The sequence below is a fragment of the Condylura cristata genome, unplaced genomic scaffold, assembly GCF_000260355.1.
Source record: "Condylura cristata isolate star-nosed mole 26May11 unplaced genomic scaffold, ConCri1.0 scaffold00020, whole genome shotgun sequence".
NCBI classification, from domain to species: Eukaryota; Metazoa; Chordata; class Mammalia; order Eulipotyphla; family Talpidae; genus Condylura; species Condylura cristata.
This window is the reverse complement of record NW_004567121.1, coordinates 4,364,003-4,379,473: the sequence shown is the minus strand read 5'-3', so window position 1 is coordinate 4,379,473 and position 15,471 is coordinate 4,364,003. Positions and strand designations below refer to the sequence as shown.

Here is a 15,471-nt window from a genome sequence, read left to right as displayed (position 1 = left end):
TTCTGCTCCCCACTCTGTCTCTGGTGAAGCCTCTCACCGCCCCTGAGCCTCTGGCCTGTACCCCAGTTCTGTATGTACAAATAAATAAATCTTTAAGAAAAAAAATTGCTGCTGCAGAGATACCTCCTCTGTCAGCATGATAAACCTGATATTGTTATTAGCAAGGATGCAGGTTACTTACCTGTGCAACAGAGAAATAAAAGATGCATTCCAATCATTCATAGTCTAATAATAGCAAATATATACCCAAAATTAACCATATACATCCTTTTGATGACTATTATTTGCCAAAGATATGCTATTTTGTATTTAATTGACAGTTAACAGCTATCTACTCAAACATCTCTATTCAGCACCCCAGAAGCATCTTGAACTTTACAACCCAAAATTAACCTCCACTTTTGTCCTTCCTCTTACACCCATCTTGCTCACCCAGTCAGTGGCTTTCCATCCATACCAGATGTTCAAGTTGAAACCCTGAGATTTGTTCCCAGCACCTCCCATGGTCTACCATATCTAATCTGTCACTAATTCTTTCACATTCCCCTCCAAAATGTAACATACTCTCCATCGCCACTGTCACCATATACTTCTCTTACCTGGCTGACTATAACAATATCAAATATTGTTCCTCCCTACCCAGATTTTATCACCACACAGAAGTCAAAGTATGCTTGAAAAGTGTAAGTCATATATTGTCTCACTGTCTGTCCTGTTCTATTTGTTTAATTATAGATTCACCAGAAGGTACAAAGAATATATAGTCAGGCCCTATCTTTCCCCTGTAGATCTCAATGCCCTGTTGTTAACATAAAAATTCTTAAATTGTCCTCCCAAACCATGAGATCTGTCAGTATTCCCACTGCTCACATTGACCTTCTTCGGTAGTTTTTCAACTGAGCGGGGATCTATGACTATCTTTGCCCTTGCATCCCAAGCTGGTTTTCCTGCATAAAGCCTTTCTGCCCTCACCTAGCCCCTTGCTCTGATTCTATAACTCTTCTTTGTCCTTCAGATGTCAGCTGCTTTATCCCTTTTTTTTTTTTTAAAGATTTATTTATTTGTGCATACAGAACTGGGGTACAGGCCAGAGGCTCAGGGGCGGCGAGAGGCTTCACCAGAGACAGAGTGGGGAGCAGAACAGGCAGATGGACGAAGTACACTGCTGAGGGGAGCAGCGGGCGGGTCAGGAAAGGTCTGCCGCGCCATGTGGTCACCTCCCGGGCAGGCGGGAATCGAACTCATGCGGAAGCAGCTTTTTTTAGATTCTCAGTGCTATGCTTTAACCCGCTGCGCCACCAGGGAGGGCCAGCTTTATCCCTTTTTTAGCAGCCTCCTGTGCCAGGTCATTCCATGAGGTCCTTGTCACATTCTGTTTCACAGCCCCCACCCCCTTTAGTCATGGTGCTTGTCATCTAGAATTCTTGCATGTATTTGGCATTTTGTGTATGGGTCACGTCTAGGACTTTATCCATTTTGATTGTCACCCAAGTCAAGCCCAGTATCTACACATTATAGGTACTTTAGATTGAATTTCAGAATCACCCACCTGTTAGTTCTGTTTATATCAAGGAAGAAAGAAATTGGGCCATCGTCCAGTTCCACTCTGAATTCCAGCCTCTTCCCTTTGTCTCCTCCCCACTCCAATATCCATGAAGTTGTTCTATGCATGACCCAATTATAATAAGGGCACTTAATTTCCTCTTTGATTTCTTTTCAATAACAAATTGTGACTGGTAATTCATTTAGAATATATTGAAACCTGAATGTCTACTGATTATGTTCCCAAGCACCAAGCTTGCTATAATAAAGACAGAAAAGATGTCATCTCTTGAGGAGAAGCTGGAAAATTATTATTCTGAAAGAAAACTTGTTATGTGTCATAAACTTATGCTTCAGAATCATCCGTGGAAGAGTAATGAACTCAGGAAAGATCGATGGAGCATTCTCTTAACCCCCCTCAACTTATTTTGCTGAGAACTAAATAATAAGAGGAGACAATTTAGGAAGAGAAAAATATGGTTACTATAACGTGCAATGCCTGAAAGAAGAAAATTGAGCAATTCATCTAGTTTACTATGAGTAGTTTTTCAGACTTCAATCATGAGTCACCTAAGTAATTATTTTCTGCTATTTAAGTCCAGAGTTTATTTTATTAGTTTCCAACAGTAAAATAAAATGATGGCAAAATCCAAAGTTTTTTTTAAGCAAGGAGGTAGTAAAAAATTTTCAGTGGTCTCTGCTTTAGCCTATGGCACATAGATTTAATCTAGTGCTGTAAGATTTCTTTTCCTCAAGAAATTGTTTAAAACATTAACATATTCTCATCTGCTTTCTTGATGGATGAGTTCTCCTCTGTAAAGTTTTAGTGGTATAGAATAACTGCAAATTAAATAGCCAATCAAAACTATGTATTAAAAATAGTGGTGCAGGGATTGATGTTGCTAAGTACCTCACTGCTAAGCATGTTTTGAACATACATTGTGATGACAGATCAAAGAGTAAGGAAACAGAGACATTGCTTAGTGGCTAGGGGATGGCAGGTCTCTAATGTCACAAGAACTTTTGGTCCCTGCATCATGTCCCTCCACTAAAGATAAGCAGCTCCTGCTTTAAACTCCCAGCTCAGCCTATATTAGAGGACTTAGCAAACAACATCAGACCTACAGAGTTATTCTCAGCACCATCAACCAGAATACATCAATTTGTAGGTATTCTGCAGTGGTCTGAAATTTGAGTTGCTTTTTTTTTGTTAGTTTGTTTTTTTGGTCATTTTTTAATACAGTTTACCAGTAGAAACAAGATATTGATGTGCTTTATTATAATTACATTAATGATAACCTTATGTTTATGCTTATGGTGATTTTAATTATTTTTATAATTTGTGGAAAGAAAATAATACTATGCTAATAGATCAACCAGAAAGAAATTGGCCTGTACACTTGTGACAACAATCATGAAAATGCAGAATTTTCTCCTCATGTCCTAAACCCAAGTCTGCAGTTCCAACACATAAATCTGTGTTGCAATGCTTTTCCTTTTTAAATCATTTTCTTAATGCTTACACATCAACAAACACTTCATTTCCTTTGAAGGTAAAAGAAAAAGGCGTCAATTGACTTTCTGAAATATCGACATCCAGAGCTGTATTAGAAATTTCTGTTGAACTTCAACCACAACTCCAGTGGTTTTTATTATAACAGGAGGAGTCAGCCTTCAATGCCTGCTGTTGAAATGATGTTGAGAGACAATACTTATAATGCACACCATCTTTGGGAGGGGTGGGGGGTTGGTTAGCATACTTTCTGTATATTTAGCCAAACTGTGTTGGAGTAAAGTTCTTTTGAAATATAGCTGCTGAAAAACGGAAGCCACAGTGCTGAGTGATACGAGAACCCTGTAGGAGATAAGCCTGAGAACAATGGGGGCTCCTCTCTTGGGCTGGGTGCTTTTTGCAAAAGTGGACCTGGGCTGGCCTTCTAGGAGAGCAAAGTGAAAGGAGTGGAAACTGAGAGCAGGAAGGACTCTCATCCTCTGAAATACTGGCTTGAGCTTCTGGTTGCCAAGTGGTCCTCAGGCCTCTCACTTCTTTCCTGTGTCTCATGCAGCTTCTTCAATAAAAATCTGAGTAACTATCTTTCTTTCCTTTCTTGAACTAGTTATGTGGCACTGGAATGTCAGGACATTTGGGCCTAATTCAGTAGAACCCAGGAGAGAAGGAGAGGTCACGCTGCCTCTTGTCCACAGTTGCCAGGACATTGACTGGACATTCATCGAAGGAAAGAGCAGTTTGGAAACTGAGCTGGATGTTGAGGGTCAGGCTCCAGCCACATAGTATAGTGAAGGGTTAAACTTCTCCCAAATGTCAATTTTCAGTTCAGAAAAATTATGTTTTTCCTTAATCTGTGTGATGATGTTTCCTTGTAGAATTTAAATTCCTCATATTAATTTATTTCCAGTTTCTTTTGCCAGGCCCATGAGCTAATGTCCCTATGTCACTTCTCTAGACTCACTTTTCATTCCCACTCTGCTGCAGTTTTCTTGTCATTTCAAGGAAAGATTCTCCATTGTACAAGAGACCTTCCTGATACTTGAAAGACTCTTGCGTCCCTGACCATAAACTCTAAATGCCAGTGGTGCTCCCCCACAAGTGTATACATAGAAACACCCCAGCTCAATTCCAGATACCCTAGGGTTGGGCGTAAGGGGTACGGTAGAAAACCACAGCTGGAGACTCAGGCTGACCTTACTCTGCCTTCTAGACTATCTGGACAATGACTTCTCCTCTGATCATGTCCCTGCTTCTTTTCTCAACAGATACACTTACTAAAAGCCTACTAATAACTCAGCTGAGTGACAGCTGATCCACAAACCAGTAGTTACCATTTACACCCTCACCTGCCTAAGACTCTCTTACTGTCCTTTTTTTTTTTTTTTTTTCATCTTATTTCACAAATGTCCAGAAGGAAGGTCTCTTGTACAATGGAGAATCTTATTTCACAAATGTCCTCAAGTGATCACTGGACTTATGTCCTGACTTCCAGCCTGTGCACTGAGCTTCCCCAGGACAACCACTTCTGCTTTTGTTTTCGTCGCTCCTATGGCCCCAAGCTGTAGTATTCTCCACGGTCAGAATGCAGTCACTGCTGGACTGACTGAAAGGTCTTGGGGATGCAGTGTCACCGAGAGTGTTTCATTTCATTTATCAGTATCACCAAGAGTGTTCCATTATTGCTATTAATGGTTTCATATCGCAACCATTAATAGCCATAATGGTTCTAATGTATCATGTTTTCTAATCTGAAAATTCCATCTATTTTGTCTGTTATCTAAATGTAATGAGGAATAGTATAGGAAACACTTTGGTATCAACATTCGATATAAATTTTACATGTCAGTGTATAAGGTAGAAATGGACCATCTATACCCTAAGCCTGTGTCTAGAGATCATGCTCTGATCCTCACCCAATTATGACTTCTGAGACAGATCAAAATGTGTGTATAGTCTCAGAGTATCTAGCAATAGAGGCAAAGGGACAGAAATTATAATATGTACACAAAAGAAAAATGAGTATAGCAGGCTCATTTTGTTCAACATCATTTCATTATAAGTTGATGGGGACAAAAATCAGTTCCTCATTGGGAAGTGGGCCATTGTCTGTGTGGATTTTGCATGTTCTCCCCATGTCTGCATGGGTTTTCTCTAGAAACTCACTTCCTCTCACATCCCCAAAATGCATACATCCAGTTTACTGGTGTGCCGTATTGTCCCAGACTCTGTGAGGATATGTGAGAGCACACTGTACTGGAAGAGCGTCCAAAGGTTGGGTCTCATTTATACACTGACCTGTTGGGGTGGACTTCAACAATCCTGGCCCAGAATACAGTTTAAAAATAAAAGGGGCCCTTTTGGTGGTGCAGCATTATGGGGGGAGCCGCAGCCACTTCAGCATGAGTTTGATCCCCACCCTGGAGGTGGCCCACATGGCGTGGCAGACCTCTCCTGACCTGCCCGCTGCTCCCCTCAGCAATGTACGTCGTCAGTCAGTCTGTTCTGCCCCCCACTCTATCTCTGGTGAATCCTCTCACCGCCCCTGCACTTCTGGCCTGTACCCTGGTTCTGTATGCACAAATAAATAAATCTTTTTTAAAAAATGAAAGAAAGAATGAATGAAATCCACAGGGATTACAACTGAGATGAAAAAATGTACTAAATGGAGAATAATGTGAAAAAAATATTTAAAAAAGAACGAATGAATGCAAGTGGTTATTATTAGAAGTTAGGAATGTTTGGGTCTTTATTTAGAAGTTTGCTAATGTTTTGTGTACATAAATATGCTAAGAGAATATTTGTATCTATTAATCTATAGTAAAACTTGTGTCATTATATGTCATTTCACTTAAAGTCACAGTTTCCAAGAACCTATTGATGATGCTAAGTGAGGACTTGTCAAAACTGGAGAATCTGCTGACAGAATGGATGACATTTTCTTCACTTTTTTTCTTTTAAATTTTGTATTTTGGAAAATCAGAAACATGTACCAAAATGTCCAGAATAATATAATAAGATCTCAGCACTTCAACAGTTACCAACCAAAGACCATCTTGTTGCATTATATGCCCACCAACTGTATTATTTTTTTCTTCCTTCAACTGTATTATTTTTTTAAAGATTTATTTTATTTATTCATACAGAACTGGGGTACGGGCCAGAGATGCGGAGGGTTTGAGGACCCACCAGGGACAGAGTAGGGAGCAGAACAGACAGATCGCCGAAGTACACTGCTGAGGGGAGCAGCGGGCGGGTCAGGAGAGGTCTGCCGCGCCATGTGGATCTCCTCCGGGGCAGGCGGGGATCGAACTCATTGAGGACGTGGCCTAAGCTTCTCAGTGCAGTGCTTTAACCTCCTGCGCCACTAGAGAGGGCCCTCAACTGTTTTATTTTAAAGCAAATCCCCAAATCATCTCATCTATCAATAAATATTTCAGCATGAATCTCTAAAAAAAAAATCTAAAAAGAATATTGCCACAATACTATTAATAAGCCCAAAACAAAATAAACTTATAATACCATCGTATTTCCTGTCAGTATTTTGATAATCAGTTGTGGTGACTTTTTCAATAAATCTGAAAATTGAATTTAAAAAAATGATACCTTCTTTGGGAAGGAAGCTTCAGAGGAACCAAAACAGGTCCTTTTTGATTACAAGACAATATCTGCAAAGTGAAAAGTAAAAATCTATGAAAAGTTATTTCAGTGAGTAAAAATGAAGTAGCTCCAGCCTTTTTGGAGGTTCCCATCCAACTCACATGTGCCACAGCCTGCGTCCCTAGACTCAGCCCATGAGGGCAGGTGTGCACTGCATGGGACTTCAGTTCACTCTTCAAGAATGTTTCCAACATGGTAGGATGCTCTGTGTTGCCAGGAGTTCAATATCTGGCCACATAGGAAAAAAATGTGTATGACAGATTTTTTTAAGTGTTGATTGAGCACATAATTTAAAAGTCAGAATATTAAATAAACATCTCTGCCCTTTCTTCCAACAGGCAGCCCAGAGAACTGCTCTCCACGCTCTGTCTGACAGGTACATTTTGTCATTTTTATGAACTATAAATTGCTTTATGAAACATTGAGCCCTATTTATTGTGGCATATAATTCATAATCAGATTCTGTCCCTAAAGTATCTGTGAACTGGGATGTTAAACAGTTTGCATGCTTGGATTTGTCATGCATGTGTGAAGTTTATTGCAGCAAAAACCGCCTTGTTGTATTTCATAAAAAGCATGAAGAATCCCTTGTTGTGCAATGAAACAAGAGACAAACTTAAAGGGAAGGCCTGAATGGCACAGTAAATTCTGAACTTTGAAATTGGTTGAGATCTAAGCTCTTTTTTCAGCAATAAGTACTTATTTTGAGGTGTTTTCCTTAAACTTTTTCCATGTGATTTCACCAGGTGCTATGTTTTGAGGTGATCCCCTCTTGAAATATTTTATGCACACACCCCAGTTCATGGTCCCGGCTGCCCGCCTTTCCACACCTTGCTTTGTTCTCTCTGTTTTTGTTATTGATGAGATCACCCTAATCAATGAGCACAGCAAACCTGTATTTCATTTCCTTATTTGGTTGAAGGCTGTGTAAAGAAAGTTGAGCAGGGATATATAAAGTTACTTTCTAGAATAGAAAGGTTTTGGGTTTTCCTTACTATGTCTGTGTGTCTTAAAAAATTGTCAGGAGGTAAAGATGTAGCCTCTAGGTCTCTCCACAGTGAGGTTCTTACATTTGTAAGAACAGCTGGTGGAGGTGCTCCCCAGCTCACTGGCAGGCATCTCTGTGTTGTCTGGACAACCTTCACTACGCTCCTTCCCTTTCCAGCTCTTTTTTTGTGGAATGAGCAGTCATTGTGTAAACTAGCTCTATGCAGTGCTTTTCCGAGGTAAAACATGTCACTTTGTGAGTTATCTGAACTCCTCGCTGAAAAGCAGTTTCTCTGTGATGGCAGACTGAGCCTGAGGTTTTGTTGGTTTTTTGTTGTTGTTGTTGCTGTTTGGTTTGGGTTTTTTTGTTTTTTGTTTTTCAATTAAAATGCCTTCCCCATGATAGCTACAGAAGCCTGTGTGCTCGAAGAATCTGTGCTATGAGATCTTCTGAAAATGATTCTGGGATTATCACCAAAACTAATAACTACACTTCTTCAGACTCGGTTGGAGGAGTCTCTGCTGAAGGAGGAGAGACTCCAGAACAAAACATTTAAAATTCCTTTCCTTTCTAAATTTCATTTTCCTCCCTTCATTTCTCAAGCAAGAAATTCCTTCCACAAACTTCACTGAGCAGTTTACAATGTTATATTATTGCCAACAGTTACACGGTGATAAAAATGTTGTAAAATTAAATTATGGTGATGGTTTCACAATCCTGATTACCTTAAGTGGATGAACTTTATATAAATTATATTTCAATGAAGTTACATGTATTGACACAAAATGTCATTCTGACCTTTGGTATAGGAAGAAGCAAAACCTATTTTAGGAAAATATGGACTCCTTCAAAGATATGTTGCAAATGAAGTAAAAAGAATGCTTTTTTTGATAGTCTCTTTTAAAATAGTTGGCTAGTAACTTAGCCTCTGTTGATTTTATAGTTACTAAATGCAGAATGCTATGAAGGGGAGAAATCCATTCCTTTGAAGCAGTTAACAGTTTTCATTATCATTATGCTTATTATGAATTTCTGTATCATTAAGGATAGGAGAGTATTTCTTAAATCTAACAGGTTTTCTGTTCAAAATTAGAAGAACTGTGCTGTGTTCATTCCCAGGTGATGAGTTGACTTGTTATTCTAACAATGCAGATGTGTAAGGCTATCTTCTCTAGACTCTTCTGTTCTGTTTGGAGAGTGAGGGGCATACCTTGTAATTTCCATAAGTAAGAAATATCTGTAATTATCTGGAGATTTAAGGGTTTTTTTTTTTTCAAAATAGTAATTTAAAATGCCTACTGAATTAATTGCATTAATTTACTTAATTAGACAGTGCTAATTTATCATGTAATGTCATTTCTATCACATAACTTGGTTCATGCAATTAACCAGGATTTTCTAAAGAAGGGTTAATGTGGCTTGGGTTCAGACCACTGTATGAATTACCTCATATTCTGTCTGTCAAAAGAAACACCTTAGCCTGAGAATGGAACTGAGTAAACCAGCTCCCCCAGCCCCAGGTTGTGACCTTCCAAGGGAGAGATCTACCCTCTCTATCTCTCTGATATTAACCTGTTATACAATCGTTTATACAAACTATTCTGGCTCTTCCTTTTGTTTTCTACCTGTTATCATCTCTTGATATAAAATTCCATATTGGCTAGGCAGCACTTTCATTTTTGTCCTAGAGGGGGGAAAAAGGCATTTTTGAGGCTTTCGAGGTGCTTTCTGAGTTCTGCAATTCTGAAATTGGGCAGAAAGCCTTTATGAACTCAATCCATGCGACTGCAGACTCCTTGTCTCTGTGTCCTGCTAGTTCACTTATCCATAGCCCATTCCATTCCATTTAGCCTTATAACTAAAGTATCTGGTGAACACACAGGGTATTTGATACAGAAATAGAGCCATTTTGTTCCAGGATGTAAAACTTGTGAGGAAATAGGATTTTGCTGTTTTGGGGTTGTTGGGGGAATATGACTTTACACTATGGAAAGCCAATGTTCTTCTGTTTCCCCATAAGAAATCCTGCCTTCAGGGCTTTGAGACCTAACCTGGTGAGACTAGTTATAAAGAAAAGGGGTGGAATTTTCCTTTCTTTTCTAAGACTATATACTTTGAGTCCAGTCAGTCTTTAGCAATTATATACAACCTTGATAGAATTAAGCCATGATATCCTCATTACTTAAATTTAAAAAACATCTGTGGTCACAGCCAACAAAAACCTTCTGCTTTTTTTTGGTTTTCTCTGTGCGGTATTTCAGCCACAAAAGGTGACGTGCACTGCAGATCAAAACTGGATTCCATTGTCTAGGCAGATTCTGGCCTCAGCCCTACTAATGTGTGCCACCCTGCAGTGATAGGCACAATTGTTGTAAGGGTGAGATGGCAAGGTTTTGCTGGTGTTGTTCTTTTATGTAGAATTTTCACCTGTTTTATGCTTTTGAGGATCAGCTGGCCTGCAAGAAGGCCCACCGTTGCTTCAGATAATGATAGAAACTACGAGAAAACCTCTATTAGTAAAGGGGGGACTAGCCACTGTCATCCTTACTTATTCACTCCATGTAATGTGCCTTTCGGATGCTTTGCCGCTTATGGATTATTGTAGTGGATGGTTCGAGAGAGGCAGGGGAGAACAGGGATAAATGGGCATGACGTTCCTTGATGGGGTCTGTCTGTGGTGTGGAAGCTCTGCACTCGGAAATCCACCACATCGCTGGTAATGTGGAAAATATGCAAAGTGCCCTGAGGAAGGAGGAAGGATATGTGTGCTGCATACGAAGTGGCTCTGCATACGATTAACTTCCCTTCATAAGTAGTAAATAGTAGATAACTGTGATCAAAAAGAGGATTTGTGTGATTTATCAAGCTGAGCAACTGTGCATTTGCAGAGAAGCTGGAGGTCAATCTTGAAATCTAGGGCAAGAGGAGCACTAGGAAATTGCCAGGACTAAGAAGTTAATCATACCCTTAGACTGCCTCCATCTGTCTCAAAACGACAGAGCTGCTGCAGAGAAGCAGGGATGCTTTATAGCAGCAAATCAGGAATTAATATTTTCTGTGAAACCTCAAGCATCATTTGCAGTAACTTGGGTTTTATAAAAATGGAGCATAATTTCATATGAATAAATCACATTCTGCTAGAAATATGAGAAGCTGGGGGGCGGAGGGGCTTGACTTTAGAAAAAAGAAAGGCATGAGCAAGAAAACCAACATGAAAACAGTTGTTGAATCGATGGTACTTGGAGGGCACAAACGGCCATGTGGTTAAATTGTGCATATAATCATCCTCCGAAATGTCAGCCTGTGACTCCAGAAATGGCTACATTTTTATAGCCTTGGAGATGCATCACTAGTCTGTAACCTGTCTGCCCATCTGGCAATATCTCAGGTCCAGGATCCATTTCTATTGAAATCCAAATAACTGCCATTGATTTATGCATTTATGCCATAAGTATTTATTGAGCACATCCCTCCTGCCCTTCCAGGCACTGTGCCAGTGCAAGGGTACCGTGGAGAACAGAAGTGACCATGAGCTGATGCTCTTAGCTACACCATCCAGCAAGGGGCTGGTTTTGCAAAGGAATAATAGGCTTTTTGGGTTTCTATATTTGTTATGCTCAATTTTGCATTTTTTAAAATAAATCTTCACCCATTAAGTCTCCCCTTTCCATTAGAAAAGTTATAATAAAATGAAATAAATGAGGCACATCCAAAAATGAAGGCTTACCTATCCTTGGTTCTAGTCTGCATCTTAAAGCACAACTAGAAACAGCACCATGTTGAGGGGAGGGCGAGGCCATCATGAAGTCACACAGTGGAGCCCTGGTATTTAGCTTCATCTCCCTGATCCACTGCCAAATGGAAATCAGCTTCAGCAGAGCAAATTGGGGTGTGGAGGTGGCCACCAGCACAGAAGTATAAATGTCTGGGTGAAATTTTACGCTATGTCCCTGACCTTGTAAGAGGACAGTCACAGTTGTCATGTACAACTGAGAGTCTTTAAGGGTCCCAAAGGGGTTCATAGGGAGCTTCTAAGAAAGTTTTAAAGTTTCAGCTTTTCAGACGCCAAGGTGGCACACCATGCTTTACATCCCAACAACTTAAACCAGTCATAGTAATACTTTGTCTCTACTGATAAATAGAGTAACCCTAACATTTCTAGCAAAACTCATTTTATGCCTAGCACCCAACACAGTTTCTGGCCACTAGGAGGCACAATGAGTTATTTGAAGTATCTAGCCTGCCCTGAGGACCCACAGCAGTTTCTAGTCTCCACAATTCAAGGGATTCTTTATAATGAAGTCTTTTGATCCACCAAGTGGATAAAAGCTTTTAAGAGCTTTAGAGTTTAGAAGCACTATCACACTGATGGTCTCATTTTATGACCCTCATAACAACCCTGTGAAATAGGAAGGGACCACCATACAAGTAAGAAATAAGAAAACCCAGCCTAGGACAGGTGATATACTCACCCAAGGTATCAAGGTAGCAGGTGGCAAAGCCAGGACTGGACTGCAGGCCACTGACTGGCAAGGAGTGTGGCTTTCTCATTCCCATCATGCATGGCAGAGCAGGCTTGCGAGGACAAAACATGAGGCCATGGTTTATGTTCTAACAAATCATCTACTGACTGTTACTAATACTTTCTTTGTTTCTAATAATAATTACAATAATCCTACCACTTCAGGAATCATTTGTTTTTTTGGTTTTTGTTTTGTTTTGTTTTGTTTTCTTTTTACAACCCTGGCATCTAGTAACAGTTTCTTGACAGTGGAGAAATACAATAAGTTCTGATGAATGAACACAAACAATAAACAAATCAATGAGTGAATGAAAGATAAACATTTTGTGGTTAATGGGTGGCAGCTGTGGGAAAAGACTCTTCTGAAACTGGTTAACCATCAAGGCAGAAGATTGCCTCAGGAGGTAGGAGTCCGTGTTCAAGAGTATATCGCTAAGGTGCATGCCTCGAAGATGCTACATAACTGAGAAACACTATAAAATGTCATGCAGGAGGGGGGTAGGGAGGATTGATAAAAAAAAATTCTAGTCTAAAATTCAAGAAAAGAACTCAAAAGGTTGAGTCACCCAATGCAATGACATTTGAGTAGAGTTGAGTTAGAAATTAATAACTGAAAGGCACGTGATGCCCTCGTGCTGGAGAGGCTGGGGGGCCAGAAGCCCTCAAGACCTCTGGCTCCTCCTGTCACCCCTGCTCTCCCCTTGTTGCTGTGCCCCATGCTATGACACACCTGAAAGCACTCTCCCATATTATCTCCACCAATGAGGCATCTTCTCCTTCACTCATTCTGTGAATATGTAATGTACTGAGTGAGCCCCCATAGTGGTCTCTATGGGACATCCCTGACTGTGGATGCCTCTCCCAGGAGTTTGCAGTGCAGCTGAGGAATCTGGATTTCCAAAGACACAAAACTTACCCACAATCTTTGACCATAAAGCCTCCAAGTGGTCTTTGACCATAAAGCCTCCAGTCAGTGCTCTTAAGCACTTCAGGAACAACCACTCCATCAAAAAATAAAGAAAGTATGTCCCTGGGGGTGAGGAGGGGATGGAGGATGCATATAACATGGGGGGCCCCAGCAGAATCTTCTGGGGACCACGTAAAGAGGAAACAGCACTCAGTAAGTCTCTGGGCAGCGGTGTCTCTAAGGCCCCAAGATTCCCTTCAGCATCTACACAAGCAAACAAACACGTCAGTCTCACTGCTTATTTTGGAGAGATCATAGAAGTGTTCCTTGCTGGCTTTCGGTGACTGTTAACTCAATTGGCTGCATGAAAATCACAAGCAAACACAGGCTGTCAGGTTTAAACTCAGCTTTTAAAAAGCCCCCCTAGTACTAATTTCCACAATAAAATTCAATAGCTCCAGAGAAGCCATTGAGTTCTATCAGGTAAATAACACACAGTTTAAAGGTCCCAAACCTGTATTTTACACAATAGAACAGAACAGCCTGGAAGAAACTGTTATAGTCTTTTAAGTAAATAAATAACAAGTTGTATGAAGCCATTAATTGCCCTTTAAGTTGGCCCAGGACTTAGGGGGAGTCCTGGGGGTTAATGTTGCTGCCTATTATCTGAGCCAGGACACAGCAGGAGGGGGCTCCAGTGAAAGCAGGTTTTAACCCTTTTAGTCAATGTCCACAGTCACTATGGGAACAGGCAGGCAGACTTAGAAGGGTTTTAGCTCCAAGGGAAAAAAAAAAAAATGATAGTGGTGACAGCTGCACAAGGTTGTGAATTGTGAATGTACTTAATGCCATTCACTTGTACAATGGAAAATGATAACAGTGGTACATTTTTTTTTAAGATTTATTTATTTATTCATACAGAACTGGGGTACGGGCCAGAGATGCGGAGGGTTTGAGGACCCACCAGGGACAGAGTGGGGAGCAGAACAGGCAGATCTAAGAAGTACACTGCTGAGGGGAGCAGCGGGCGGGTCAGGAGAGGTCTGCCACACCATGTGGTCACCTCCGGGGCAGGCGGGAATCGAACTCATGCGGAAGTGGCTCTAGATTCTCAGTGCTGTGCTTTAACCCGCTGCGCCACCAGGGAGGGCCAACAGTGGTACATTTTATGTCCATTTACCACCAAAAAAAAGGAAAGGAAAAAATGTATCTTTGTCCTTGCAGATTCTACAATCCCTAGATCTTCAGGATGGTCTCCTTTCCCATGAGTCTAGAGTGGGAAAGCGGGGTCTCTCCTGGGTTGGAGGTGCTGGCATAGCCTAGAGGTTTGCACCTTCCTTCTCCACTAGAAAAGGACTCCCACAGGTACAGCTTCCTTGGCACCAGTAGCTGGGCTGGGTGGGGGATGGAGTGGCCAGGGAAGAGCAGGGCTAATCACCCACACTTTCTATTTAACCTGCTTCCTAAAGGGAAACTGGGGGTGGGGGTGGAACTGACTCTACTCCATATATGGAGTGACATAAGCCATAGGAACATACATTAAATTACTAGCTTTCACCCATTATTGTCTACATGATGTTCCCTTTTTGGACTCATTCTGTCAGACTAAGTAAATAAAATGATGGAGGCAAATACTTCTTGTCATACTCCTCTTGAACACCATGTGGTTGTCCCTGTTAGACCAAGATGGCAGTACACTGTGTTTCCACTATTGGTTACTCATTTCCCATTGAAGGCATCCAGGTTTTTTATTGTATCCAATAAAGTGGTCTCAAAGTTGGCATTAAGTAAACCTATTGTGTAGTTACCATTGTCACTACTGTCACTCATTTTTTAAGTAGATAGCTAACTAGCTACTTAGGGTAAATAAAGCATTTGCTGTCCTGCCCGGAATGTGAGCTCACAGAAGTGAGCTCTGTTTAAGCAGATGACACCTAAAGATGCAGTCTAAAGTATCTCCCTTTTACCTCTTTTGTGGTCACCGTTGTTATTGACCCAGATTTAGGGAATTAAATTTAAAGGGAACCCAAAAGCAACAAAAAATCTATTTTACAGGGAAAAACAAAACAGAAGATCCAAAAACATGCATTTGTTAATCTATTTTATCCTGTTTTAGTTGAAGTAACATTGGTTTACAAAACCATACCTAACTTAGGGGAATAGGTTCCTGCCTCACCAAGTTAAGTCCCCGACACCACAGCCACCACCAAAGTACCCATAGTAAAGGACTATGGCCCCCTTTTCAAATGTATGTTTCGTAACTCACGGATGCCACTGTCTTTTATTATTATTTATATATATAAATAGGTTATTGTTCATTTTATAACAGTGTTTCCTTCCCCCTC

General features: G+C 40.6%; 1 protein-coding gene across 1 annotated transcript in view; it reads left to right on the top strand.

Moving 5' to 3' along the window:
• The window catches only part of AFF3 (AF4/FMR2 family, member 3), a 368,430-nt gene that overhangs the window by 291,469 nt on the left and 61,490 nt on the right, over positions 1-15,471 (top strand). Inside the window, exon 11 of the mRNA XM_012727338.1 lies at positions 7,048-7,085. Within this exon, the coding sequence (XP_012582792.1) occupies positions 7,048-7,085 (38 nt within the window). The remainder of the gene's footprint in view (positions 1-7,047; positions 7,086-15,471) is intronic.